Source organism: Poecile atricapillus, chromosome 10, assembly GCF_030490865.1.
Source record: "Poecile atricapillus isolate bPoeAtr1 chromosome 10, bPoeAtr1.hap1, whole genome shotgun sequence".
In the NCBI taxonomy this organism is placed as follows: domain Eukaryota; kingdom Metazoa; phylum Chordata; class Aves; order Passeriformes; family Paridae; genus Poecile; species Poecile atricapillus.
The window spans coordinates 8,201,054-8,225,584 of NC_081258.1; the positions used below are offsets into that span (position 1 = coordinate 8,201,054).

General features: G+C 41.2%; 1 protein-coding gene across 1 annotated transcript; it reads right to left on the reverse strand.

The window, feature by feature from the left end:
- Positions 1-151: 151 nt before the first annotated feature.
- On the reverse strand, positions 152-24,477 carry VPS35 (VPS35 retromer complex component). The gene is made up of 17 exons (XM_058845780.1): positions 24,412-24,477; positions 17,528-17,626; positions 16,106-16,202; positions 15,470-15,593; positions 14,103-14,285; positions 13,597-13,810; positions 12,742-12,825; positions 12,189-12,298; positions 9,067-9,163; positions 8,827-8,975; positions 8,105-8,312; positions 7,438-7,593; positions 5,626-5,748; positions 4,530-4,709; positions 3,122-3,361; positions 2,294-2,437; positions 152-1,045 (listed from the first exon to the last, which is right to left on the reverse strand). The coding sequence occupies exons 1-17, from the start codon at positions 24,412-24,414 to the stop codon at positions 866-868; spliced, it is 2,391 nt and encodes a 796-aa protein (XP_058701763.1). The 5' UTR covers positions 24,415-24,477; the 3' UTR covers positions 152-865.
- Between the last annotated feature and the right edge of the window lie 54 nt (positions 24,478-24,531).

Sequence of the window (24,531 nt, forward strand, 5' to 3'; positions counted from 1 at the left end):
TTAGAAATGCCAGCAGCCACCCAGCTCAGCCAGGATAACTATGCTTTGATTTTTCTGTCCCTACAAAACAAAAGTTCTTTCGCTTTTATCAGAAGATTCAGCATTAGCTTTGGGTTCAACAGTGGGCTCTGAAGAGACATGAAACAACAGGTGTTAATAGCAACTTTATTGTTTCACTGGTGCAAAATCATGATACTGAATAAACTTGTGTAATGCATTTTCCCCTAAATTTACAGTAATGAAGGTTATACATATCTATATAGATTGCAATTTCTCTATTTTTTTTATACTATTTGGAACAAAATTATCTTGATAAATACGCCCTGTGCACAGTACTGGCCCTCACTGAATGTCACAGAGCCTTAATATGCAAAATATAACTTCTGTTTTTGAACATGGTACTTTAAAACTCTCCAAACATGCATTAATATATTCTAGTTTTAGGGAAAAATATTACACTTAGTCTTAACTCGCATTAAAAGAAAAGCACAAGCAGAATTTGACATACAATAATCCCAAAAATCTGATGCTCTGTAAGGATCAGACACAGTTTCAGCTGACAGTCACTGCCAGTTTAGAGCTCTAGTGCTAGAGAAGCAACAGTGAACAGACAGAAGAGAAATCAGAACTGAAGAGCCTACCGTGTCACATGGATTTCAAAGAAAATTTCAGCCATGCTAACTGATGAAACCTGTAGTTGCTGGTCCAACCTTCCAAGTTTGTTAGAGTACTCAACACAAATGTTTGAAGTGCCAGACTGAACACATGAATGTTAACTTGACATTTCTGAAAGGCACAACCTAGGAACCTATCTTAAAAAAAAAAATATGGTATGTAAATGAAAACAGGTACAGTGAGTGTCTTTCTAAAGAACAAGACCTTCATAAATTGGCCCCTCAGACTCTGGTGATTCCCTCCTCAGACGCAAGTGCTCCAGTGTGTTGTGAAAGTGTTTGTTAATCTGTTCTGTTTCTTCAGTAGATTCAAGGTTTGGGAGATCTTCTCTGATCTTCTGTATAAGCTGATTCAAAACCTGAATTGTCACCTGCAGAACATAAAACAAGTCATCAACACCACCTGTGTACAAGCACACAGACATTAGTTTTAACAGACTTGTTTTTAAGCTATCTGTATTTGGACAATCCTTCAAAATGCTGATAAGACTGTATGGAGACAAACTGTTGGGGACTGCCTTCTCTGGCTCCTCACAGGACCTTTCCAGTTTCAAAGTTCTCTGGAAATTCCCCTATCTCAGCAAATGTGAAAAACTTTCATTAGCCTGATAGTTTTGTAACGATTTCAACAGCATTTCTCTCCAGTGTATTCAATACAAATTTAAAAAGCTTCAAACACAACTGGCACACACAATCAGATTGTATATGCACTGTGAGGTAACTGCTTCTTAAAGAAGTCAGTCAGGATGTCAATATCAGATTTAAAGTTATTCTTAGAGAACAAGGCATGGCTGCCTACAGGCTGAAGTTGGGCTCTACACAAAATGCATTGCAGGCCACCAGAGTACTCAGAGAGCATTTTTACATCTGCCAAGTGCTTTGAAATTCAAAGCTTTATTTTTATTTCCATCAGATATAGCATCTCCTATACTAGAGCACTCCTATACTAAGAAGGCAGTTCAGTTATTGGAAAGTCAGCAAATCCCTCAAACTTCTTTAGGAATTCTCTCAGAACTACAGGGTATTCTTTAATGTCTGCTCTCAGTCAATGACATCAGAGGAGACACTGATCTCTACTTGACCAAGCAGGTTTTTCAAACTGCATAACTCTTCTTTATCTGCTAACAGAAAATGGATCAGGTAACTATCTCAGATTATATACACACACAATTTATGCTGAGTACATATGGTGTCATATCTATTCTGTGAAATTAAAGTTTACACCAACCTGGCAGAGTCAGCAGTGACCATGAACACCTGTGAAGAATTTTCTTTCTCTTACGTATACATGAAGTTAGGTACCTCTAAAGCTAGAATCTTACTACATTCTCATCTAAGTTCCAGTAAGTTTTAGCCTAAAATATTTCAGGTATACAAGTCTCACAATATTTAAATTTGTAATTAAACTGCAAGCATTTCCCCCACAATGTGGGAAGAACGAAGTTTAATCCAATAGTTTTACTACCACATCAAGAATTGACTCCTCTCTTATCAGAAGAACTTGTGCCTCTCATGAGACTACAAGGCAAACTGAAGAGAATTTGTGGTATAAGTATGAATGAAGAGCTTAAAGAAATGCTCTTTAAAAAAGATGCAACAGAGAATATATTTCCACTCACCGCCTCATTTTCCTTTTCATAAAAATAGATATATCTATTCAGAATTTCTATGAAAAGCTGGACTTGCAGAGAAGGGTCCATGCACTGATTTGCTATCTTCAGAGCCTTCTTTAGGCATTCCATCACTCTTTTTCCTCCATGAAGCTAGAAGGAAAAGCACCAAAATTACAAGAAGTAAAAGAACCTTAGGGAGCTCCAGTATCTCTTCCCTTGGTGCACAGAACATTCCCTGGGGGTCTGCCACAGAAACACAAACCACAAAGAGCAAGCTGTCACTTGCTCACCAAGTGCCCACCCTGACTGCCCCCAACATTAGACTTTGTTAAATCACACAGTAACATGAACAGTTGTTGAAAGCCTTCAATAATGAGATCAATTATCTCAATTTTGTAACATGTACCATGATGCATACTTTGAAAAATACATTTCAAACACTGCTCTTTAAAATGACAACAGCTAATGTGACAAGTCCTGAAGAACACAGAGGAATTTTTTACCTTTACTTCAATAACTTTTACCTTAAATTTGGAAGTAGTTCACATGCAAACTGAGCTAGTGCAAACAAGAAAAGTGGAGCCCAGTCAACTAGCTTTTAACTAGGTGACACTCAAAAGTTTGCCTGGTACTTCCACCCTTAAATTAGTCTTCTCCATTTTTTTTTTTTATTTATGCAGTTTACACTGCAGTGAGTTTTAGAAGTTTCATGTTTTAGAATAAATTCCAACCAAACCTACTTCACCCATGTATCTACTTTAGAAGTGTCTACAGAAGGAAGGCAGGACTGCTACTGAGGCAGGTTGTGTCCCACTGCTGTCACTCTGTTCTTACCTCCTCTCCGTTCTTGTCAGTGTTTCGGCCAGACCAGAACAGATGGGCACAAGTGCTCACAGCTCGGCACTGGTCTGGCTTCTTCAGGAGTTTGGAGGCTGCCAGTGCACACTGTGTCCTCAAAGGCTCGTGGTTCTCCTCACTGAAGCACTTCATCCTCTCAAATGTCCCAATTATCAAGGTGATTGCAGCCAGCTGTGCTTTTGAGTCACTGATTTCATCTTCATATAGAGAGAAGGCCTAGACAAGGGAGCAAGCAAGACTCAATCAGAACACATCAGGAAACAAAAACAAAAATCACACCTGCTACTGACACAGCAAGAAACTGTCCAGTTTTCCATTTGTTAAAAGCTTCAGGCAGGAAAAAAAAATCCTTCATGTAGAGTGTAAAAATCAAGTAAATCCACAGACCAGAAAAAAGTCTTACAAGAAATAGTATTCAAGTGGTCATAGCAAACAAGTGTGATCCCAGATATAATCTGAAGATTGAGTTTTTCCTCATTTCAAGCACCTATTCAAACGCAGAACTTCAGCAGCAGAAACAGTCCTTGAAGAAGATCTGGTTCTTTGAAACACACAAAATAGCAGAGCAGAGGTTGATGGCAGGTCAGTGATGACAGCAGGTAATAAAAGCACCTGCACTGCTGCACGGATGAAGAACCTTCAGAGGACAGACAAATCTTGACTGTATCTCTAATGGAAAGTACATAATTACCATGCTGCTCTCATTGTCAGAACTGTGCTACAACAGCAACTGATAACAAACAGTGAGCAAACCAAGCTTATCAGCAACTCTGTTTAAAAACGTGCATTTAGTAGCAGTATTAGAGGAAAGATTAGGACAAAGCTACAACATGGATAACATGGAACACATTGATTCTTTATGTGATGGACAGGAGGGGAAGGTTTTTCCAACAAGTAAGGCTTAAGAAGACCAAGTTACAAGTTCAAATTGATTTTCAGAGTAGTTTACAATAGGTTCCAATACAAGGATTTTAACTGGCAAAGCCCAGCATAGCAGTTGTGAGCACTGCAGATTTCAGAAAACTTCCAGAGTGCTTGTGGTCAGGGCAATACCAGCTGGATATCAGGAGCTGGAGACAGAAGCAGTGAAGGAGCATTTTATGCTGAGAAAACTACACTCCTCCAGTGAGCCAACTACACGAGCAGGAGGCAGCATTGCAACATACCACTGTTGTCAGACTGAGTATTCAAATCAGTAGCAATGGAGCTTAATTCCACAGCAGCCTGGGAAGCAAGAATGAAATGAGGAGTTTCTACCTAGTAGCATCGGCTACACGTCATTTCAGGTGTTCTAATCATGATGGAATGGTTCAGCGTTCAGCAAACCTACCCAAATTAAATTAAAGGCAGCACAGGACACCAGCCCTAATAGTTGGACACTCACCTGAGACATGAACTCATAGGCCACAGTTTCATGATTCTCAAAGCCAATTTCTCCTGCAGCCAGTGCTCCCTGCAGGAAGAGTCGGAGAGGCAGCTCTGCCAGCTCTGCTTTGATCAGAGCACTGATGGTCTGATGAGCAAAGGAAAAGATCTTCTGGCACTTCTTTTCCCATTTGTCATCCTAGACAAGAAAAACAAGTAAAGGCTTGAACAAGAGCACTGCTACAAGGAAAAGGGACTCTAAATTGTACTAAGATCTGTTAAGTGCTCTGGTCTCTTCCCGTCTAATGCCACTCCAGTCACTCCAGTGCCCCAGCAGTAGTGTTGGCTTCAGTGGGTCTGCACAAAATATTTCTTTAATTTACAAAAATTTCATACCCGTTTTTCCTACCAGCTCATAGAAGCCTTCCTCAGAAGCCTACACTGAACTGCAGTTAGGACAGCTAAGCTTAGCACATAGCTGAGCAAAAGCCTAGTTAGGCAAGAGAAGAAAAATTCTGTTCAGTCTGGAGCAATAAGAAGCAGAAGAGGATTTTAAAACCTTCATTTTGAAGAGTGTTTTAACAAACACTGAAACTTATTTCCCCACAATATAACACCCACAGTAAAGGAAATACATATTTAAGGTAACTATCTCAATGAGAAAGTATTTAAGAGCCAAAATGGATCAGTCATTATTTTAATATACACTTTTTTAAGTTAAAGCAAGTGCCTTTTTGTAGGTTTAGAAACATTACAATAATGTAGCTACAATTTAGAAATTGATGAATTTCAATATCCAGATTTGAATCAGTTTCATGCCATTAGTTCTGGTCTCCAGTAAAGGTACATAATCAGTCACCTTAATGAATAAACAAAACTGGTCAATTTCTGCTTTGTCACTTCTGAAGTACTAAAGTAATTTATTATGACTTGATAAATATCTTCATTAAATTCAAAAGCATTCAAACCTCCAGAAAAAATCTGCCTTGAGAAAAAACCCAAACAAAACAAGCCTTCTGTATCAAGTCTGAGCATACTCATGTAGCCAGACAAAATGCATTTTCAAGAAAATAAAGCTAAGCAAGCATACAAGAGCAAGCTAGAGGTGAACTTACCACTTTGGAGTTCTCTTTGTAGCGAAAAGCGAGCTGGTAGGCAGCAAAAACCAAGGGTGGCAGCGTGAAACGAATGCGCTGGTTCCCCCCTGCCCCAAAGTGCTTCCGGGCAGTGTTGAGGATCTAGAACAGAAGCACTGTGAGCTCAGAGAATACGCCACAGAAACAGACACTCAAGGGAAGCTCAGTGCCCCACCCTAAACATATTTTCAAATTTGATGTAGAAGTCATGCAAATAACCTGAATATACAGAAGTCTGTAATCACCCATTCCACACTGGTTAGCCACTCTGGCTAATACACTTGGACTAGGCTGTTTGAATTTGCATTTCATATCTCTTCCATACAGAATGCATAATTTAAAGTGAGATACTGTGAAAATCCTATAGCCTTGGAATTTTTTTCCTGCTGCTGTTGTATTGTAGAAAAATTTGATGCAAGCATTTGTGATACTGAGGGAGCTATTATTCATTATTACTAAAAGGTATTAAGTAGCTCATAGAATTATACCCAAAAGATAACATGACAAGTCCTTTGATGGCATTTAAAGGTGGTCAATGTGATTAAAGCAAAGCACTGCTAGATGAGAAAGACAGACTGAAACTCAATCTTTGCAGAAACAGCTTCAACATCTCTCACTATGTAAATTCTTTTGGAGTAGAAATATCAATTTCCTTGGTACCAGCATTCCTTTGAGGGAAGCTTTGCTCTCTATAAGGAAAAAAAAAACAAAACAAAACCCAAAACCACACTTTCTGCTTTACTCCAGCAGTAAGGTCCTGAAACACAACTGTCTCCAATTCCTGTAAAGCTATGCTTCTCCCCATTACACAAGTTTCATCACACTTTAAGTAAGAAGTTCTTATCCCAGAACTTAAAGCCAAGCTAGATCAATGCTAGTTGTGTTATGCATAACTTGCACTTTATTCTGTTGCTCTATTCTCACTGTTTATACAGTGTGATCTTGCTGCAACTTCAGGACAGAGTCAGTCAATTTTATTTCAAGCACAATGTAATGTCACAGTAGTCCCCAAGCAGGCCTGACTCTGACATGAGCTAACTGTGCCATCTGCAGCAGCATCCAACTTGAGCACAGCTTCTGCCAGCCTCTCCAGTGGATCTGGCACAGACAGACTATCTCTGGCCCTCTACTCTATCACACACATCAAGACAGTTTATTTGAAGTTTAAGTGACCTCCCTAAAGCCAGAAACAGCAGATTACCAATAGAGAACTACATTAAGCTGCCATAGATCAACTCAAACCATTACAAGTACCATAATGCACAAGTTGCAAGGACGTGTGAAATTTATGGTTACAGATGGACCAAGCAGAGAGGAAAAGCATTAGGAACCAAGCAGCAGGACACTACATACTGTATGAAGACCCCATTTTTACAGAAATTAAAATCTCTAGGGCCAGACATACTAAGCTGTATTTTCTGAGGTTTTTTGCATTCTCTTGGTATAAAAATACACAAATAGCACAGTACTCCAAATAGCACTTGCTGTGTTTTCCATAGTTGGTTATATGAAGTTGTCAGAACATTAAGAGTTCTACAAATTAATACAGATAGTTGCCACCTCATGGGATGAAAAGTTTAAATCAACCAATCCTTAAGTCTTCATCTTTTTCTGAATAAACAACACATCATCCTGCCACTAAAGGTGTCATACATAATGTTCTCTATTGAGTTTGTAGTGCCAGAGCAGTGATGTCCCAGCTCCCAGCTTCACTCAAGTCTTGTACAGTCAATAATGCAAGAACTGTGACAGTTCAGAGAGCACAGACATTGAGAGGCACCAGTCACCAACCAGGTACTGTTGGTCAGGGTCATCAGAACGCAGCAGATGAATAAATCTTCCCACAAGACTTTGCTCATCAGCAAAGTCCTCAGGGTCAGGATCTTCGGCAGGTTGATCTGGTTGATCCTGGATCAGTGTGGATACCAAATTCATGATAGCATCAACCTGTTAAAGGTAATAGAAGTTCTGTTTAAACTACAGTAGCCCAGAAACATAAATTGTCAGCAATTTGGAACATCTTTACAGCCACTCATAGTGGTGATGATTCAGACTTATGTGCCTTACACCCTGAAGAAGGGTCCCTCTCAGCACAAGTGGGACAGGGTAGCACAGCAGTGCAGAGGAAATGCAGATTCCAAAGGCTGTGCAGCCTTCTTTAGACAGTAGACCCAGTTTTAAAGGGATTCAGGGTCAGTGCTCACACCTAACAGATTACTGTCTAGGCTGAGGTGTGGTAAATCAGAAGTAGTCTCTAGGATAAGGTCAGGTAAGATGTTCAAAGACATTTAAGAACATGGGAGGAGGAATTACCAAGTGGGATAAAGCCTGTGCCAGAGGAGGCAGGGGCATGCAGACTAGGAAACAAAGCATGCCCAGCATGAAGTCAGTAAGTGTGTTTTCAGTTCTTTGAACAGTCATTTAAATACCTAGAATTTCAAGTTAATTTGTATCATACCTGTTCTTGGGACACAATTTCTGTGTTATAATCCAATACATTGCTAAGCACGTAACAACTCATGCTCTTCCTGGACTCATAATCAAAGTATTCAAAGAGTGGGTGAAAATGCTTTAGTTTCAGAACTGTCAGGATATTGTTGTAAGTGTCAACTGGGATTTTCAAAAGTCTAGTCAGCTCCTTTGAAACAGCACTGCTTGTTGCAATACTAAAAGAAAATATATGCAAAAAACCACAATTAATCAATGGTTCACACATGTAGACAGGTTTAAAGTCTGCTTCAGAGTATCAATTCTGAGGTATACAACAACCACCAAGCAACTTGGTGCAAGGGAGAAAGGAAGCAAGTATCAAAATAAGTGAGATCTTGCTCTTTGGAACATACAGTAACAAATGCATGTTTTAAGTTAACAAAGGCATGTTTTAAGTTGCTGCCAACAGAAGCAGAGAGCTGCAAACACAGCAAAAGCAGAACTCTAGAGTGCTGTAAGGGATGACTACAAAATGCACACACATTGTGTGGTTGTACAGCACAATTTATGCACAGGGGAGCAGGTCCTGGTTAGTCAGGAGTTTATCAGAGCTGCTGCAGCTTGGTCCAAAAGCAGTGACCTTACACATCCAGAGCATGGCTCTGCTATCTCACCAAACGTGGCAAAATGCAGAAGGCCTGATTTTAGGGTATTAACTGCCATGCCATAGAAAATGCAAGAGACACTTACTGCTCCAAATTAAGTTTGTTGAATATTTCCACAGTAGTCTCCAACACCTTGTCAACATAGTCCACACGGTCTGGGTAGCATTTCATAGCCAGGTTAATGAGAGAAACTTGCAAAGACACCACATCCTCTGAGGGCATATCCTGCCGAGACTGAAATTTAAGACAGCACGAAGTTGATACTAAAGCACAGAACTTTGCAAAAAAACACCCCCAAAACTGCATGCAGGGATACCAAACATACCTGTATAACAGTAGCAACCTGCTGTGAAAAGATATCAAACAGTTTGATATCTGCTGGGATACCAGGTCCATCTTCACGATGTGCAAATAAAGCTAACCTGGTGACAGAGCAAGGAAAGCAGCTTGGTCAGGATAGCTTTTCCACTCCTCAAATACAGAGCAGAAAGAGGGACTGGCAGAAAAAGCAAGTCCTTTAGGTATATTTGGAAGCTCTATTACAAGCAAAAAGGGAATTAATGGAAGTTAGAAGCCTTTTGAGCAACTGAACCTGGTAACTATCAGTCCTGGAAAAGAGTGCTGACAGAAAAGGCAAGGTGAAGAAGGAACAGGAAGGACATTTCATAATTGATATTCTTCATCTAGAAGCAAGTGCTCTGTTCTTTCCAGCAGATTAAGAAGTACAGAGTAGGCTGATGGAAGAGCAAATATGCTGCACTTATTCATTCAGTGATATTACTGAAATTAGACACCCAACTGCATCCTCCACAAAACAGCCTCCAGAAAAAAAAAAAACCACACACCCAGAAGGAATATGCTGACTTAAATATTCTTTGTTGCTAAAGACCAACCAACATGTTTGGAACTTACACTATTTGCAGAGAACAAAATACAAAGTGAACCTAAGAATGGAGAAGTGAAGAACATTTTTTTTCTTTTTGGTGGGGGGAGATGGTGGAAGAAAGAAACTACCATCCAGCAAGCATGCAGGAGATGGTGAGAGGTATTTTTATGCATAAGAGAGAGTCATGCCAACCACCATTTCTGCAAAAACGAGATAGAGGACAGAAAGTACCACTATCAGAAGACTAACACCTTACCAGAGTTGCAGCTTAAGAAGCTCAGCACTGCTATCTTGACTTTCTAATTATTGAGATTATTCTACTCTGAATTAGAGAAAGAACTACAAAAATATTTATGACAAGGTGTTGCATTAAAGTTTTTTAAATTCTTTCTACAGGTTTCCCAATTTTGATTCTGAATGAACTCTGGATCTGAAATAAAGGGACACATAAGAAAAGCCTGGGAAGCAGAAAAACTTCACTGCCAGGAAAAATAAGACATTGAACTATTCTTATATTTGATTAGGGTGCTAAGAAGCAGACTTTCTAAAGCCAGGAACAATCACTGCCTTTTCTTAGAGGCACAAGGCAGCTTTCCTTGGCAACAGCTCGATGTAAAGCCAGCAATGCTTCAAGGTATGAACAAGCTGCAGGTAGATGGCAGCATAATTAAAAGTCATGAATGGTTTAGTAAGGCAACAAAGATCCTAAAGCAGCAAGACTATTTGCAGAGATTCCTTCAGCAGGAAAACCCCACAGGAATAAGGATAAAATTTTCACAAGCTTCTTCAGCAGTCACTGATGTTCAGATCCAATTACCCAATGCCAGCTGAAACAAAGATCAGAAATGCCAAGAGGCACAAACTATACAGGGCAGCTTCACATCTTTACACGATACTGAAGCTCCTGGCCATTGCTGCTACCAGCTCCAACACAAACACAACATCCTCCCTACACACATGGACTCCAAGGACAGATCCACTCATATGCTCCAACACTGGCAGTAACATTACAGCCAAAATCTCAAGCTGCCAAACTACAAAGATAACCATCAGCTGCCACCTTTCTGCCCTTGTCCCACAGCCCAAAGAGAGAGTTCTGGAAGCCTTCAGTGGCCCAACAAACCCCAGCAGTGGTAAGGCTGGGAGGACAGAGGGTCACTGCTGGCCAGTCACTTACTGGTATTTGTAACAGTAAGAACATAAAAAACTAACTGTGGGGGTGATACCAAAGTTTAACATGACAGTAAAAGCTGCACAAGAAATGCCTTCTCACAAGAATGATACTGCCACACTCCAGTGTAAGAGCCTAGCAAAATATCCCATGACTTCTCAAAAGTAATCACGATAGTCTCAAAAATCAGTTACAAGCAACATTTCTTGGGATTTGGGGGTTTTGTGATGTTTGGGGTTTACATTTTTGGTTGTTTTTTTTTTTAAAGCTAACAAAACTATGAAAAATCTGAGCTACAGCATCAAAGTGTGGGAAACCAATGAATTCCTGTGAACATCTCTGAGGGTAGCAAAGTGTCTGACAAATGCACAAACACTGAAAGATACTCCAATAAAACCAAAGTCTTGAACATCTAAATATGCCATAACCTGGAGAAAATGAACTACAGACTTGGTAATTAAAAAATTCAAGATCCTAAGTTATACCAGTCGTGCACAATACACCTAAGTCCTCCCCAGACATTAGAGAGGATACAATAATTCTACCCAATGCTGAGTGCCAGGGGGACCAAAGATCCCTGTGGTAACTGAAGTCCATACATTGGTACATGGACCAGATGTATGAAGGTACATATGTGGATGCAAATGCAAAGGACAAGGCTCTTCTAGGGCCTGAGAGAAGCCATGCAGGTACACTTCCTTTCTGCAGTAAGAAAGTGCAGGTGCTCACTGAAAATCTGTGTTTCCTTCCAGGATACAAATTAAAACTTCAGTTTGACCTTAAAGGTCTTTTCCAGCGTAAAGGATTCTATGATTTCTCCCCCAAATCTGAACTCAGTGCAGTTTTAAGTAGTACCTCGACAGGAAAAACATGCTTTTGGGAGAACAGTCAAGACGCTAGTGGCAAGTTAAGAATTAAGAAGGTAGTTCCATTTCCTACTAGCTCTGTTCTGAAGAAGCATTGTTATGTTCTCTGATCTCTGATGCTGCAAGGTAAAGTACCCCTGACAGGTGATTTAGCCATTAGGATCTTCAAGTTCTCAAGAGGTACCTATGAATGATATGGATGTCAAAGCAGGGCACTGCTGTCACTTCAGTTCTGAAGCATGAAACTGCTCAATATTAAATAGGCTGTTTCCTGGATTAATCTGTTTACAAGTTTTAATCAGTCCACAAAGCAGGTTTCATTGGAAGCTGTAAAAGCAGAATCCAGAGAGCAGAAGCTACAGAAATAATATTCTTCAGAGCTTTAATTACAGCTGATACAAACACATGGAAACAGTGAAGTGGTATCAGAAATTAAATACAATCAAATCATAGAAGAATTATCATCTGCTTGTGCACAACACAAACTTAATTTTGAGTCAAGTTCCACCCCCTTGGTCACTCACCTGTCAATTAAAGCAATAATTATATTTTTCACATTCACATTTTGGTGCAGCTCAGCACAGGCTCTGAGAAATGGGTTCAGGGTTTGGAGGTGAAATTCATCTGGGAAAACCTGAAGTTTTAGATCAATAGTCATCAAGTTATAAACTGAATTTGCCCATTGTTACACAGAAGATAAATGCAACAGAATAATTCTAAAGCAGATAGCCATACAGTAAATACACTCTGGCCTATGAAGCTGACCTTGACTGGGTAAAGGCATGAAGCAAGAGATACAAGACAAATGGGTAACTCGAGGGCCAACCTCTCTATTACAACTCATGACACAGGCACTGCTGCTCAGATGCTTTTAAGCTACTGCCACAGAAGGAGCACAAAATGAATCTGTTTCCACTCTGCCCATCTGGTAAAAAATATAGGACAAGCCACTGTGTACAGATCCCAGGGATGAAGTTCTCCAGTCCATGAGGAAGATATGAAAGCAGCCTGAATCTGACTAAGTGTATAGAAGTGTTCCCTGTGTCCCATCACTGCATTTGAACTAAAGCAGCTCACCTGTATGATGCACTCCATGAGGTACTCCTGAGCTAAAGCATCTCTACAGTTCACAACTTGCTCCAGTATTCCAGGCAGAACAATCTGGAATACGAGGGAAAAGGTATTGCAGTGATTTTACAATTACCTTCTAAGTTTATAGTCACACATGCATTTAATCCAAGCAGAGCAGAGTTTCTAGCAGTTCTCAGCTGATTCTCCACATAAAAGCTTTCTGATAAAAAGTCCCATTTTTCTGCAGTTCCATCCTTCAGAGAAAAAAAAAATCTATTGATCTCAGAAGTCTGTCCCTTTCATACATTATGCAAGCTTTGATTTCATAAGTCAGTGCTACTGACTTTGCTGGCACATACCCAGGGTCTCAGCAGCACCATTCAAAGCTCTTTTCAGCAGCTGTATGGTAGAACTTACAAGGGACAGACTTCTAAATAATACATTTCCTTCACTGTCATTTCACACGGTAACAGGTCTCTTGAATGCTTTGGGAAGCACAGCCTCACAACTTGTGAAGACTATCCAGAACACTGGATGTGCACATATGCCTTACACCAACCCATTATTCTGCAAGGAAAATGGGAATTGGAAAGTAAAGTTTTATCATTTCTTGTCACTGTTACAGACTTACAGGAGAATGTGTGAATCATGTCTTTGGCCTGAGAAAACACTGTATACCTTCATGAGTATTCAAAACTTTTCCTCAGGTGAAGAGTTTGAGAAGCACTGGGATTACTGAACTTATAGTAAAACTGTAACACTTCCTGCTGCTCATGTGGAAGTCCAAACTAGTTTAGTTTCCAAACTAGTTTAGTTTGGAAAACACTGGCAGAAGTCAGAAAGGGTGGACAGCCATCCCACCTGCTTGTATCGCTCCACATTAACCCCTTCCAGCTGACTGAGGCGGACCAGGTTTGTTCCCACGAGGATCCTCAGCTCCTGCCTCTCACGCTCCCTTTTCTCTCTGTCCCGACTGTGGCCCTGGTGCTGCATTCGCACCCAGAGTTTGTTCATCTCAGCAAAGTTCAGCAGCACAAAATCCATTGAGTCACTGATGTCTCCAGTGGTTTCTTCACTGCAATTGATAAGAGGTCAAGAACAGAAAAGCTTGTCAGAGGTATTCATCCTTCCAGTCACTGGTGAACATGTAAGTTTTAAGAAGGTTAGAGGGTGGGGAAATGTGTGGTGGGATTTCTGATTTCAAAAGAAACTTTCATATCCTCACTTGTGAGGAACTTCAGTGCTAGAAGGGAATTCTTAAGGGACCTGTTTCTAGCATATCTGCTTCTCTCAAATCTGAAGTCATATAGAAATTTTAAATAAGCTCTATTAACAGTGATTTTATCAAGTTCACCCATCCTCCTTACTCTGCTTGCTCGCCTTCATCTGGTAAGATATTCCTGGTACACTGCAGGAGATAGTTTCTAAGAAAGAGGCCTCTAAGAGGATGCTGCACTCCACGGCACATCTCCACCAGGTCTTTCAAAATATCTTTCCTGGACTGTGGAAATGACTTGACATAGACAACACCTACTGTTATCAGCAGATACCTGCAAAAGGCACAAAGTCAAACAATAAATCATACAGTAACAACATCACACTTAAAGGCAATAGTTCCTTTTGTCCATCATGGCAGCATTACGAAAGCACAAAAAAAGCAATAAAATGATCACCTGGGTCCCACAATTTCGGATATTTAGCCAGCCTTCAACTCATATTTTATTCTGCTACAGAGCACAGCAAGTCTGAGCAGCCACTAGACCTCATTACAATGCTTGATACACTGAATATGTAAATGCTCACAAAGTCCTGAATGCTCTCAGACCAGCTCATTTATATTTCCAGCATCCCACTAAGCTGGAAAACAGTTCTGACAGATATAGGTAAGTAACCTACAATGGGGAAGTAGTTAAGTCTCTCTCACACTGTAGTCTAGCAACTACTTCGTAGTTTCTACAAAGAAACTACAGAGAAACAGTTTGTAGTCTCTACAAAGAAACAGAGTAGGCTACAAAGCCTACTCTGCACAAAGCCTACACAGGACCTCCATGAAAGCACCACAAGTTTCATCAGGGAAAAACAGAGTCTACAAGCAGGCAGGAAGAGAACTCTGGTAGTTACACACAGAGGGGAAGACACTATGGCAACCATCAGCCAAACTCCAGAAATTGCATGAAGATTCAGCCTGGTGTGTCCAGAGCCTCTTCCTGGCACAAACACAAAGTCAGGAATGAAAAACATGAGTATCAAGCAAAACCAAAAACCCAAAACTGACTATGTTTTATGTTTTTATGTTTTATCTCACACTTCATATTCTCTAAGAAGGCAGAAGGTTAAGAAGCAACTATACTGTGTGGCAGAAGGCAAGATCCAGATCCTCAGGTAAGAGAAACAGTTAATAAATGCATAGTCAACCTCCCTGATCAGTGTGGTACTTTATCTTCCACTGACCAGCTCCTTACCCAAAAGCCAACTTCATTCCAAGATTGAAGTGCTTTCATCTTGGTCATGTGAAAAATTAATACACTGACAGGAAGAACTGACCTTCTGCAACTGCTGGCTTGGCCTAATCTCAGAAGTTTCACAGTAATCTGCTCCAAATAGGCAGAAACACTATTGACCATTGTAAACTGACTGAGAAGCCAACCAGTGTCCAAAGCCAGAGCTGGATAACTATTCACCAGTTTAAAAAAGAAAAAGCAAACAAAGGAGACATAAACATACACACACTTACAGTCTTGGAATGATATTTCCAGCATACTGTACTAGCTCATAAAGGTCTGCCACCTTCCTGCCTTTGGCAAATTCATCTGTCAGGTAGACTTCCAAGTAGTGTAGCTCATCAGAAATTGCCATGTCTTTTTCTCACAGTTAAGGATTTTAAGTTAAAATGTCTACAATGTATTTTCATAGTAATTTGCTCATTCACACCCCGGAAGAAAGATGCTGTACCAAACACAAACATGCCCAAGCAGGCAGTACTTCTGAACACTAATCATGATTGGGATAAATGTGCAAAATTAACCTCAAACCTTTAATCAATTTTTAGCATATTAAAAAAGGAAATAAAACTGGGAATAAAAGAGTTGTTTTAGAGGTCTGATATTGTTTTTAGAACTAGACTCCTGAAACTTCCTAGAGGAAGATATGAAAGACAAAGACCTGTTTTATACCAGAGAGAAAAACTCAACCTACACAGTGAGCAAAGTGTACATTCTCCTACAACACATACGTGAATACATATACACTGAATACTGAGGAGAAAAGTGCTAATAAATATCTGACACAAGATACCATTGTACCAAAAAAAAGCAGATGAACACCCCATTCCAAATACATTTCAACTATTAGCTTCCTCTTGAAAGGATACAGAGCTCATAATAGCTCTTTGGAGATAACATAGAAGTCCGCAGCTCCCCAAGCATGTTGGAAGCGTGTTTCAGAGCATCCATAAGCTTGTTCTTGTCCTTCAGAGGAAGAGAAAAGTCTGTTAGAAATAACAGTAGGCAACTGCAGGACTTTTTATCTATAAAAAAAATCTCCAGTGGTTTAATATCTAGCTTATACTACACCACCCATGCTAAATGAACATTTAACCTGAGGTGATAAGAAGATGCATCTGAAGACTGAGCTACAGTAATAAAACATAATACTAATGGTAGAAAAATCTAAAAACATTCTGCTTATGCAGCAATCTCCACCCAACACTCAGATTCTATCCAGCAAGCAAATCTGGTCTGATGTTTTGCTCAGATCTCACAGATCTCCTAGAAACCTCTAGGAGACAGACAACACACATTGCCATCATCACCTTCCCCTCCTTCTCACCCACAAAAAACACCTCACTGAAAGCCACCCCTTCCTAGTCTGCATCTAACTTAGCTTCTCGTGCATTTAATCACCTGGCATCTCAGGATACAACCACAAACCTCTAATCTACCACTTACACAGACTTGAGCAACCCATCATAAGCAGTAGCAGTGGGTTTTGAGGGAGAACAAAAAATTGCTAGTGTGATGCACTTAGTGTATTTATACTGCCACTTAATCACAGATAGCAGTGAAAAGTGCAGCTGCAGCTACTTAAAGATTTCCAAAGCATTCCACTGAGCACAAAACTGGAAGAGGTGTTACACTTCTTGGTACTGTCATTTGGTTGCAAACAAAGTCAGCTTGGATAACCACATGAAAACATATGGGAATATTTAAGTTTTCATTGCAACTTTAAGCAGTTTCTCCAAATAAAAATGAAGGCTTCTCAAACATAAGAAAGCCATGTGTGATTACATAATCTGCCTGAATTAGCTACAATATCCAGATAAAAATCTCAGCACAACACTAGTCCATGGTGTTTTCCAGTCACAGAAGAATTCACACATCCATCTATAGTTAATCACTACAAAATTGATCCTGTGCAGCAGGTAATTCATCAGCAGCCTCTCAGTCTGACAGTCACACCAAGAAAAGGCTGCATGAAAAAAACCAACAGAATGGTGGACATTAACAATAATCTCGTAAAATTCATCTTAGGTTTATTTAAATACAAGTATATAATTTATAAAGGTACATCTTTAACTTATCTTGTCAAATACTGGAGGAAAATCAGGAAGACACATTCAAAGAATACCCAAGGCTTACTCTCAATAAGCAGCTGCCTCATTTATTGGCAAAGCCTCTGGCACAAAGATACATAAAGGGTTAATTTTTCCCACAGCACTAGAGATTGGTATTGATTTACTGTTTCATTCCTAGCAGACAAGAAGCTTCATTGCATTTTGAAGTCATATTCTTACCAAGCATCTCTTCATCTGGAACGACTGCACCTTCACAGCCTGAATGGCTTCATCCAGGAGTTTTTCCTGTTCATCCTGAGGAGATTGCTGTGTTGTTGGCTGAAGGAAAAAAGAAACCAAAATATCATAATTCAATTATTTTTATAAAGCTGTTTATGACTTGACTAAAACTGGACTCACACAGTTTAGAACGCACTGCAAGTGTCACTGCAGCGTGACCACTCAAGGGTTGTCAGAAACAGTTGTGAGACATGTAATGGAGAAAGTTCAAGTGCCCTGCAAAAACCTGAGGGGAGGTTACAGGTATCCTGTGAGCACCACTGCTTCTTGGATAGCAAAGCCATGCAAGCAGAGCAGGGCAAACTCTTCCTTTCCAACATTTAGAACAAGAACCCAGTGCAAGTAGCTGGGAAGAAAAGGTCCAAGAGAATGCAGAGACACGACTGTGCTGAGAGGAAGCACTGCTGTTACTTGCGTCCACAAAGCTTCAAAGCAGTGCCCAGACCGCACTCTGCAACTGCACAGATGCTTTCTGTGCTCACAAGTTCTCAACTGTTGTCTGAGCCATCTCATTCCATTCAGCAGGACTAGTTTCAGATAAGCAAAGGATAAAGTACAGTGAGTGCATTCCAGAAGGTAGAAGCTACTTGCAGATTGGATCAGAAAGCTGAAGAGAAACAACAACTCCTCTTGTGTCCTTGTCCCAGTCACACTGTCAGAGTGACTCTTGCTTCCCCTCAGAGAGGCACACTCTACACCTTCAACTGAAACTTTCACTACCTTTTGACTTTCGAAGGTTCATACTGCATTTTCTTGAAATATTAAATAAATCCATTGCTTACATCCTTGTATTTCCCCTCAATCCAGCTATAACAAGTCTTCTCCTACTACAGCTGCTACCCTCTCTCTACCAGAATAATGAGATCAGTTTCTACAAGCATCTTTAAATTATTTGCTAAGATGTCCAAATTTACTTAGATCAGAACCGCTACTGCTGTCCCTATCTGCAGCCACAGCCTTCCTCCTAAGGCTTTACAAGGAAACACTGCCATCCACCTCTTGTTCAGGATCAGCCTTTAACATCTCTTTAGAGCATCTCCACTTCTCTCAACCTTGCAGTTTGTTTTCAGATGGCCCCTCTGAAATACTGCTGGAGACAAAACCACTGATGCAGTATCTCAGCTACATCTTTTCTAGCACATAGTGATTTGCACAGCAGGTTTTCTGAGCCTTCACCTTCAGTAAACTCTCAGCTATTTATACTTGTCCCCTTCATCCACTGTGCTCAGAAGGTCCCTGGTCTCCTCCTTTTAACTGCATTCCAGAAACAAGCTGGAAGGCCATGAATTACATCACCTTAATGTTTTTAAAAACCATCTTCAGTACCAACTCCCACATGCCCCATGCATGGAGTCCCCAGAAGTATCTGTTGAGGACTGAGATTAAGATTGAGGCTGTCATTGAAACAGAGAAGTTTTAATTTAACACAAATTTAATGGTGATAGAACATTTCACACCCCTGTTATTTCCCATATTTAATTGGATTCTCGTTCTGCAGTTGAAATTTCCCCACTATCCTTTTCCACTTACAGAAAACACAAAGTGCTCTGCAATACTGTTCTTGCCTTGATGATACTCTTGAAGCTCCTCAGTCACCCAGCTGGATAAAACCAAGGCTGATCTGATCCAACACAGGTCACAAACCTGCTTCAAGGAGGTTATATGGGAAAAAAGGTTCCTTCCAACCAACATTACTGTGACTATGTGCCTCAGTAATAGTCCAACTATGCACAATAACTAATTAAGAAATGTACTTAGTCAACAGAAAAAGCCATTCTGCTAATTAGAGTGACTGCACCTCTTACAAAGCTCTCTCTATATATATAATTAATCAGTGTGTAGGTCTTCCAAAAATGATTTAAGCATAAGAAAAAACAGCAAACATGGTTAGATGATCCTATTTCCCAGGCAATTCAATAGCTACAAACCCTTAGACAACCTCAAACTGTGAAACAAGTATGTTCTGCCAGCAGAAGTTTGCTGTAATTGCTAAGCTTTAATTATTCAGTGGCAGATCAGACTTTTAAGGAATATAAAATGACAGTGCAGGGACTAGTGTGCAGTAATCAATATCAGAACATCACATAACAGACTTGCTGAATTTTGTTTATGCCAGAACATTGGTTACATTCTACAGTCCCCTGAATCCATACCAGTGCTTTAGAGAAAATAAATCACTACTGAGCTGGATGCCATATGCTCTGACCACATCAAATCTCTATTAAAGCACAGCTAGGAACAATGCAGCAATGTTAACACTGACCACAACTTCCTACGCCCCCTTCTCCTGATGGACATTAAGTTCACACAGCCACCAGCTCTGCTCTTCCATCCCCAGCTGTTCACAAAGGCCAGACAATGTTGGGACAGCAGTTTAGGCTGAGAAAAAGCTAAAACAAGCCCAGCTGATTAACAGATTGCCATTCACCTGGTTCTGCCTAAAGCCACATAAAACACTGCAAGCAGGGCTGTGAAAAGAAGGCTTTTTAACAGCAACACCAAGCCAAAGCATTAGTGAAGCACACACATATTTGCTGCAACCCCAAGAAGGATCTGGTTGATCCATGTGCATTGGTTTCCTTACTTTTGGTGCACAAACATGTTGGTTACAGAATCAAGGCTCAGCAGATACATTTGTATCTTCTTACAGAACTCTAACCGCTGTATTTTAGCAGCAGTTGGGGAAATACTGGAGTTTCATTCATTTGTAGTGCCAGTGCAAACTTTGTCTGCATTAACAGAAGACAGAGAATGTTTCCCTTTTTGCTCTAAATTTGAACAGCCAGGTCCCACACTGTATTCAACACTGGGACTAAGAACTGAATTCATCAACAGAAGCATTTTCATATTAACACAAGATAATAATTTATTTCTTCAGCATCTCTCCAAGATACGAAGAATTAAGAAAGATGAAAATACAATTTGTATGTGTGCCAATTTGAAGACTGAGAAGGTGATCAGCCTAAACAAAGATGTCTTTATGACAAGGGCACTACACTTGATGTCTGAAGGAAAGACAACTGGAGCATTTTCAAGTGGCACGAGTAGCAAAATAACCCACACTGCTGCCAAAAGCATAAAACAGGAGCAGTTGTGTCACTTGAGGGGTTGTTTGTAGCAACTTCTGTAGGAATAGCAGCACTAGTGAACAACTTCCAACTTTTCAAAGTCTGAATATGTATCAGTTTACCCTTTTCTTCCAACTTCAGAAGACAAGCTACTTTCAGCTTTAGAACTGCAGGGGTTCCCAAACATAAACTGGTTATCATCAAGTGATACGCAAGATCACATCAAGACACATATCCTACTAACACAAGCCTGAAGTTTGAGGATGCTGTGACAAAAAGCAAATGAAGGAAAGAGAACATATAGCAAAAACCTACTAGTGACATCCAGCAGGGCACACACTGAAATCAGAACACAGTTCTGCCAGATTCCATGTTGAATAAAACTGTTTATGTTATGTATCTTACACTTAAATTACCAACCTAGTAATATAAAATAGTATTTTCAAGTGTCATTTTACCAAAAAAGCAGCTGTGGAGTTCTAGGGCCATCTACAAAAACAATCTTGAACATCAGCTTTTGAAGTGGAAGATACTTTGACCCTGGGCAAAAGCAGCAGTACAGAATATCCTGCCTTGTCAGCTACATGTACAATAAGGTACAAACCCCTGCCTGAGCACAAGAGAAGCAATTTACAGCAATTATGCAGCTTATTTAGACTTCAGAAATGTCTGCGCTATACCCACACCAGATAGATGCACAGCAAATGTTGTGGGAAGAAAGGAGTTATGTGTAGAGTTTTACTTTACTCATTTTTCCCTTAGAAGCAAGTGAGCAGTGGAGAAGGGACAGAGAACTGCCTCCCCCAGCTGCATCAGCAGCGTCTGCAGAAGAGACAAAAGCCTTTTGCTAGCTTTGAACACAGGGCTAGCATAAGTTACCACATGCAAGTTATGGAAGTCCAAACTCCCAGCAGATGAATTTGGAGGGGGTTGTTGAGGAAAGCTAGCTTTTGGTGTGGGTTTTTTTTTGTCTGCTTTTTTCATTCCTTTCTGGTTTTGTTTCTTTAGCTGCTTTTTTTAAATAAAGGCTAGTAAATGAAACTCTAAGTTGTAAACTAAACTCTAAGTTGCCTTGGAAAACATTTTTTTAAACCCAAAACAGCTTGAAAACAGCTGACCAGAACAGTTACTACAAATTATCCTGCAGATAACAATTAAGAAAGTTTATTACTGCAGCAGCAAACATTATTCTGGATCATGCCTATCCTCATAGCAGCAAATACTCTTGAACATACAAACCAAACATTGCACCTATTGTGTAAGATTTACTCATTTTTTAACACTCAGTTTCATGAGATCCACTTTTAGTTCCGTATTTAACACTGAGCTGCACTCTAGAGAGGACCCAAAATAATAACCTATTAATAATCACTTAAAAATCTGGTATCTTGGATACTCAAGAATGACACAGAGTACTCTCTGAAAGAGAACAGAGTTCAAGGGAGCTTGTCAAGCCTAAAAGCTCATATTCTGACACACAGGTGCCTTAAGCTGCATGCAGAGTATAAAAATTAATGAGTAAAAGGTTTTGCTTCCATTCCATTCTAAAGTGCATTTTCATCTAATCTCCAAATCTTGACTTGAGTTAACTGATGTGCTTAGAGCCTATTCCACATGGCACTTCCTTCTGTTTGCTCACACGCCTGTACTGAATGCCACAACAAATGACATTTACCCAGGGAGGTTTTCCTGCCCCCTCCCAGTTGGATGCTATTAAGATTACCTGCCAACACATCACTGCTGAGACATTTCAAATGACTGCTGCCCAAGAGAGAGGGTGGGTGAGCTGCAGCAGCAGATCAGGACACTGCCAGCCTACAGCTGAGGCCTGGGTGCACGCAGTGCACTGCTGGGAAATATATTGAGGGAATTGCCAAAAACACAAAAAAAAAAAAAACCCAAAAAACTACATAAGCATTTAATACCATACAGGAAGCATTTCTCTGCAACACTGTAGGCTCCAGAACTTCTATTACATCTCACAGTATAGAAGCTCAGAGATAAATCAGAGAGATGAAAGCATTTTTCACGTGTTGAAACTGGTACTTACTGCTACAGGAAGCCACAAGACACTATTAAGTATTAAAGAGATGGACTTTTTATTCAGGGTATGATCAAAAGCAGCCAGAGCCCTCTTAAAACAAGTCATGTTAAAGGTACTTAAGCATTCAGCTTCAAGGTTTAAACCAAGCTCAGCCACAGGAAATCACACGGGATCCCAATTTGGTAGAGGGAATTATCCCATGTTTAACACCTGTGATTAGTCCATGTCCAACATCTGTAGCTTTATTTTTTCTGAATCACCTGACTACATCTATTCTTAGAAAGAAGCCATGAGACCAGACAACTGTCTGGCCAGTTCCCATGGAAATGACAGAGAAAAGGAGTTTCATTGCTGAATTAGTGACTACCACAAAATATTTGTGTGGAGGACAGAGACTGGTGGCTACATAGATTTAGTGTTTCTCATCACCTAATTCAGTATTTAACATTCCTCTTTCAAGTAACACTACAGGTTTTGCCCAGCCCCAAAGATATAGAAACCAACATACATATAACTTTAAAAAGAAAGTCTGTTCCAAAAGCCTAAGAACTGAGCAATCCCTTCTTTATAAAGCACTTGGTTATTTTCTGCCTCACTATCAGTATACTGTTAGCATTGTTCCCACACCACACTTAGGCTAATTACACATCATGGTGGTTACAGCAAGTGCTGCTTAAAATTTTATTGATTACATACCACTGAAGGCATATTAAAGATATCTGTGTTTTATTAGGAAGCTTGAGTGTTCCCTTATTTTCACTGAGGACTGAAAAGTATTTCTTAGTATGCATTATTTCCACGCGGAAATTTCAGGTTTCACAGAATGAATGAGGTTGGATAGATCGAGTCCAGCCTGTGGCCAAACAGCACCTTGTCAACCAGACCATGGTACTCAGTGCCATGTCCAGAGTCCAGTCTTTCCTAAACAGCTCCAGGGACCGCGACTCCACTACCTCCGTGGGTAGGGGACATTCCAATGTCTAATCACCCGTCTTGTGAATAAATTCCTCCAAATGTCCAACTTCAATTTCCCCCGGCACATACTAAGAGTACACCCTCATGTCCTATTGCTAACTGCCAGGGAGAAGAGGCTGACCCTCACCTCGCTGCCCCCTGCCTAACAAACACCAACATTTGCGGCAAAGAGCGCTAATGAGCTGCGCCCATCAATGCACAACCACCTCTTCTGCCGGAAAAGAAAGGAAGTTTACTCGGGAAGCCTACGAAGAGCAGTCTTGGAGGATCAAGAGGGACTGGAGTGCAGGCTGCAAGGCGGACAACCACGGCACACGTGCACAGAACCGGCAATGACAGACACCCGGGTTTAACACAGGGGCAGCACGGCAAAACAGAGCGAAACTGACCGCTGGTACGGCCGCGATTCCCCAGTAAAAACACCACCTTCCCCCGCGCCCCTACGAGCAAATGTGCTGAACCCAGCGAGGCGGTGAGCCGGCGCAGGCCGCGGGCAGCGTTACCGCCGCCACCACGGGCCCGGCCCGCACCTCAGCCCCGCCCGGGCCGGACCGTGCGGCCTCCGCGCCCGCCGCAGCCCCGCACCCGGCCGGGCCCGCCGCGCCGCCGGCCCAGCGGGGCCGCTCAGGGCGCTGCCCCGGGCCCAGGCCGGGCCCGTCCCTCAGCCGCCGGGCCCCTCGGTCCCGCCGCGGCTGGGGCTCCCCGGCGCCCCGCGGCCCCCGCCCGCTGCCCCTCACCATGGTCGCGCCGCCGCCGCCCCCGCCAGCGCCGCCCCGTCATGTGACTGCGCCGCGCGCACCGCCCCGCCCCGCCCCGCCACCGCGCACCGCCCATTGGCCCGCTCCGAGGAAGAGCCG

What these genes read in the sequence shown, in the direction of transcription:
- VPS35 (XM_058845780.1), bottom strand. An exon ending in TCATGGAGTGCATCATACAG is followed by an intron (nt 12,299 to 12,741) that starts GTGAGCTGCTTT and finishes CTAAAACTTCAG; the next exon opens with GTTTTCCCAGATGAATTTCA. An exon ending in AACAAACTTAATTTGGAGCA is followed by an intron (nt 8,313 to 8,826) that starts GTAAGTGTCTCT and finishes ATTTTCTTTTAG; the next exon opens with TATTGCAACAAGCAGTGCTG.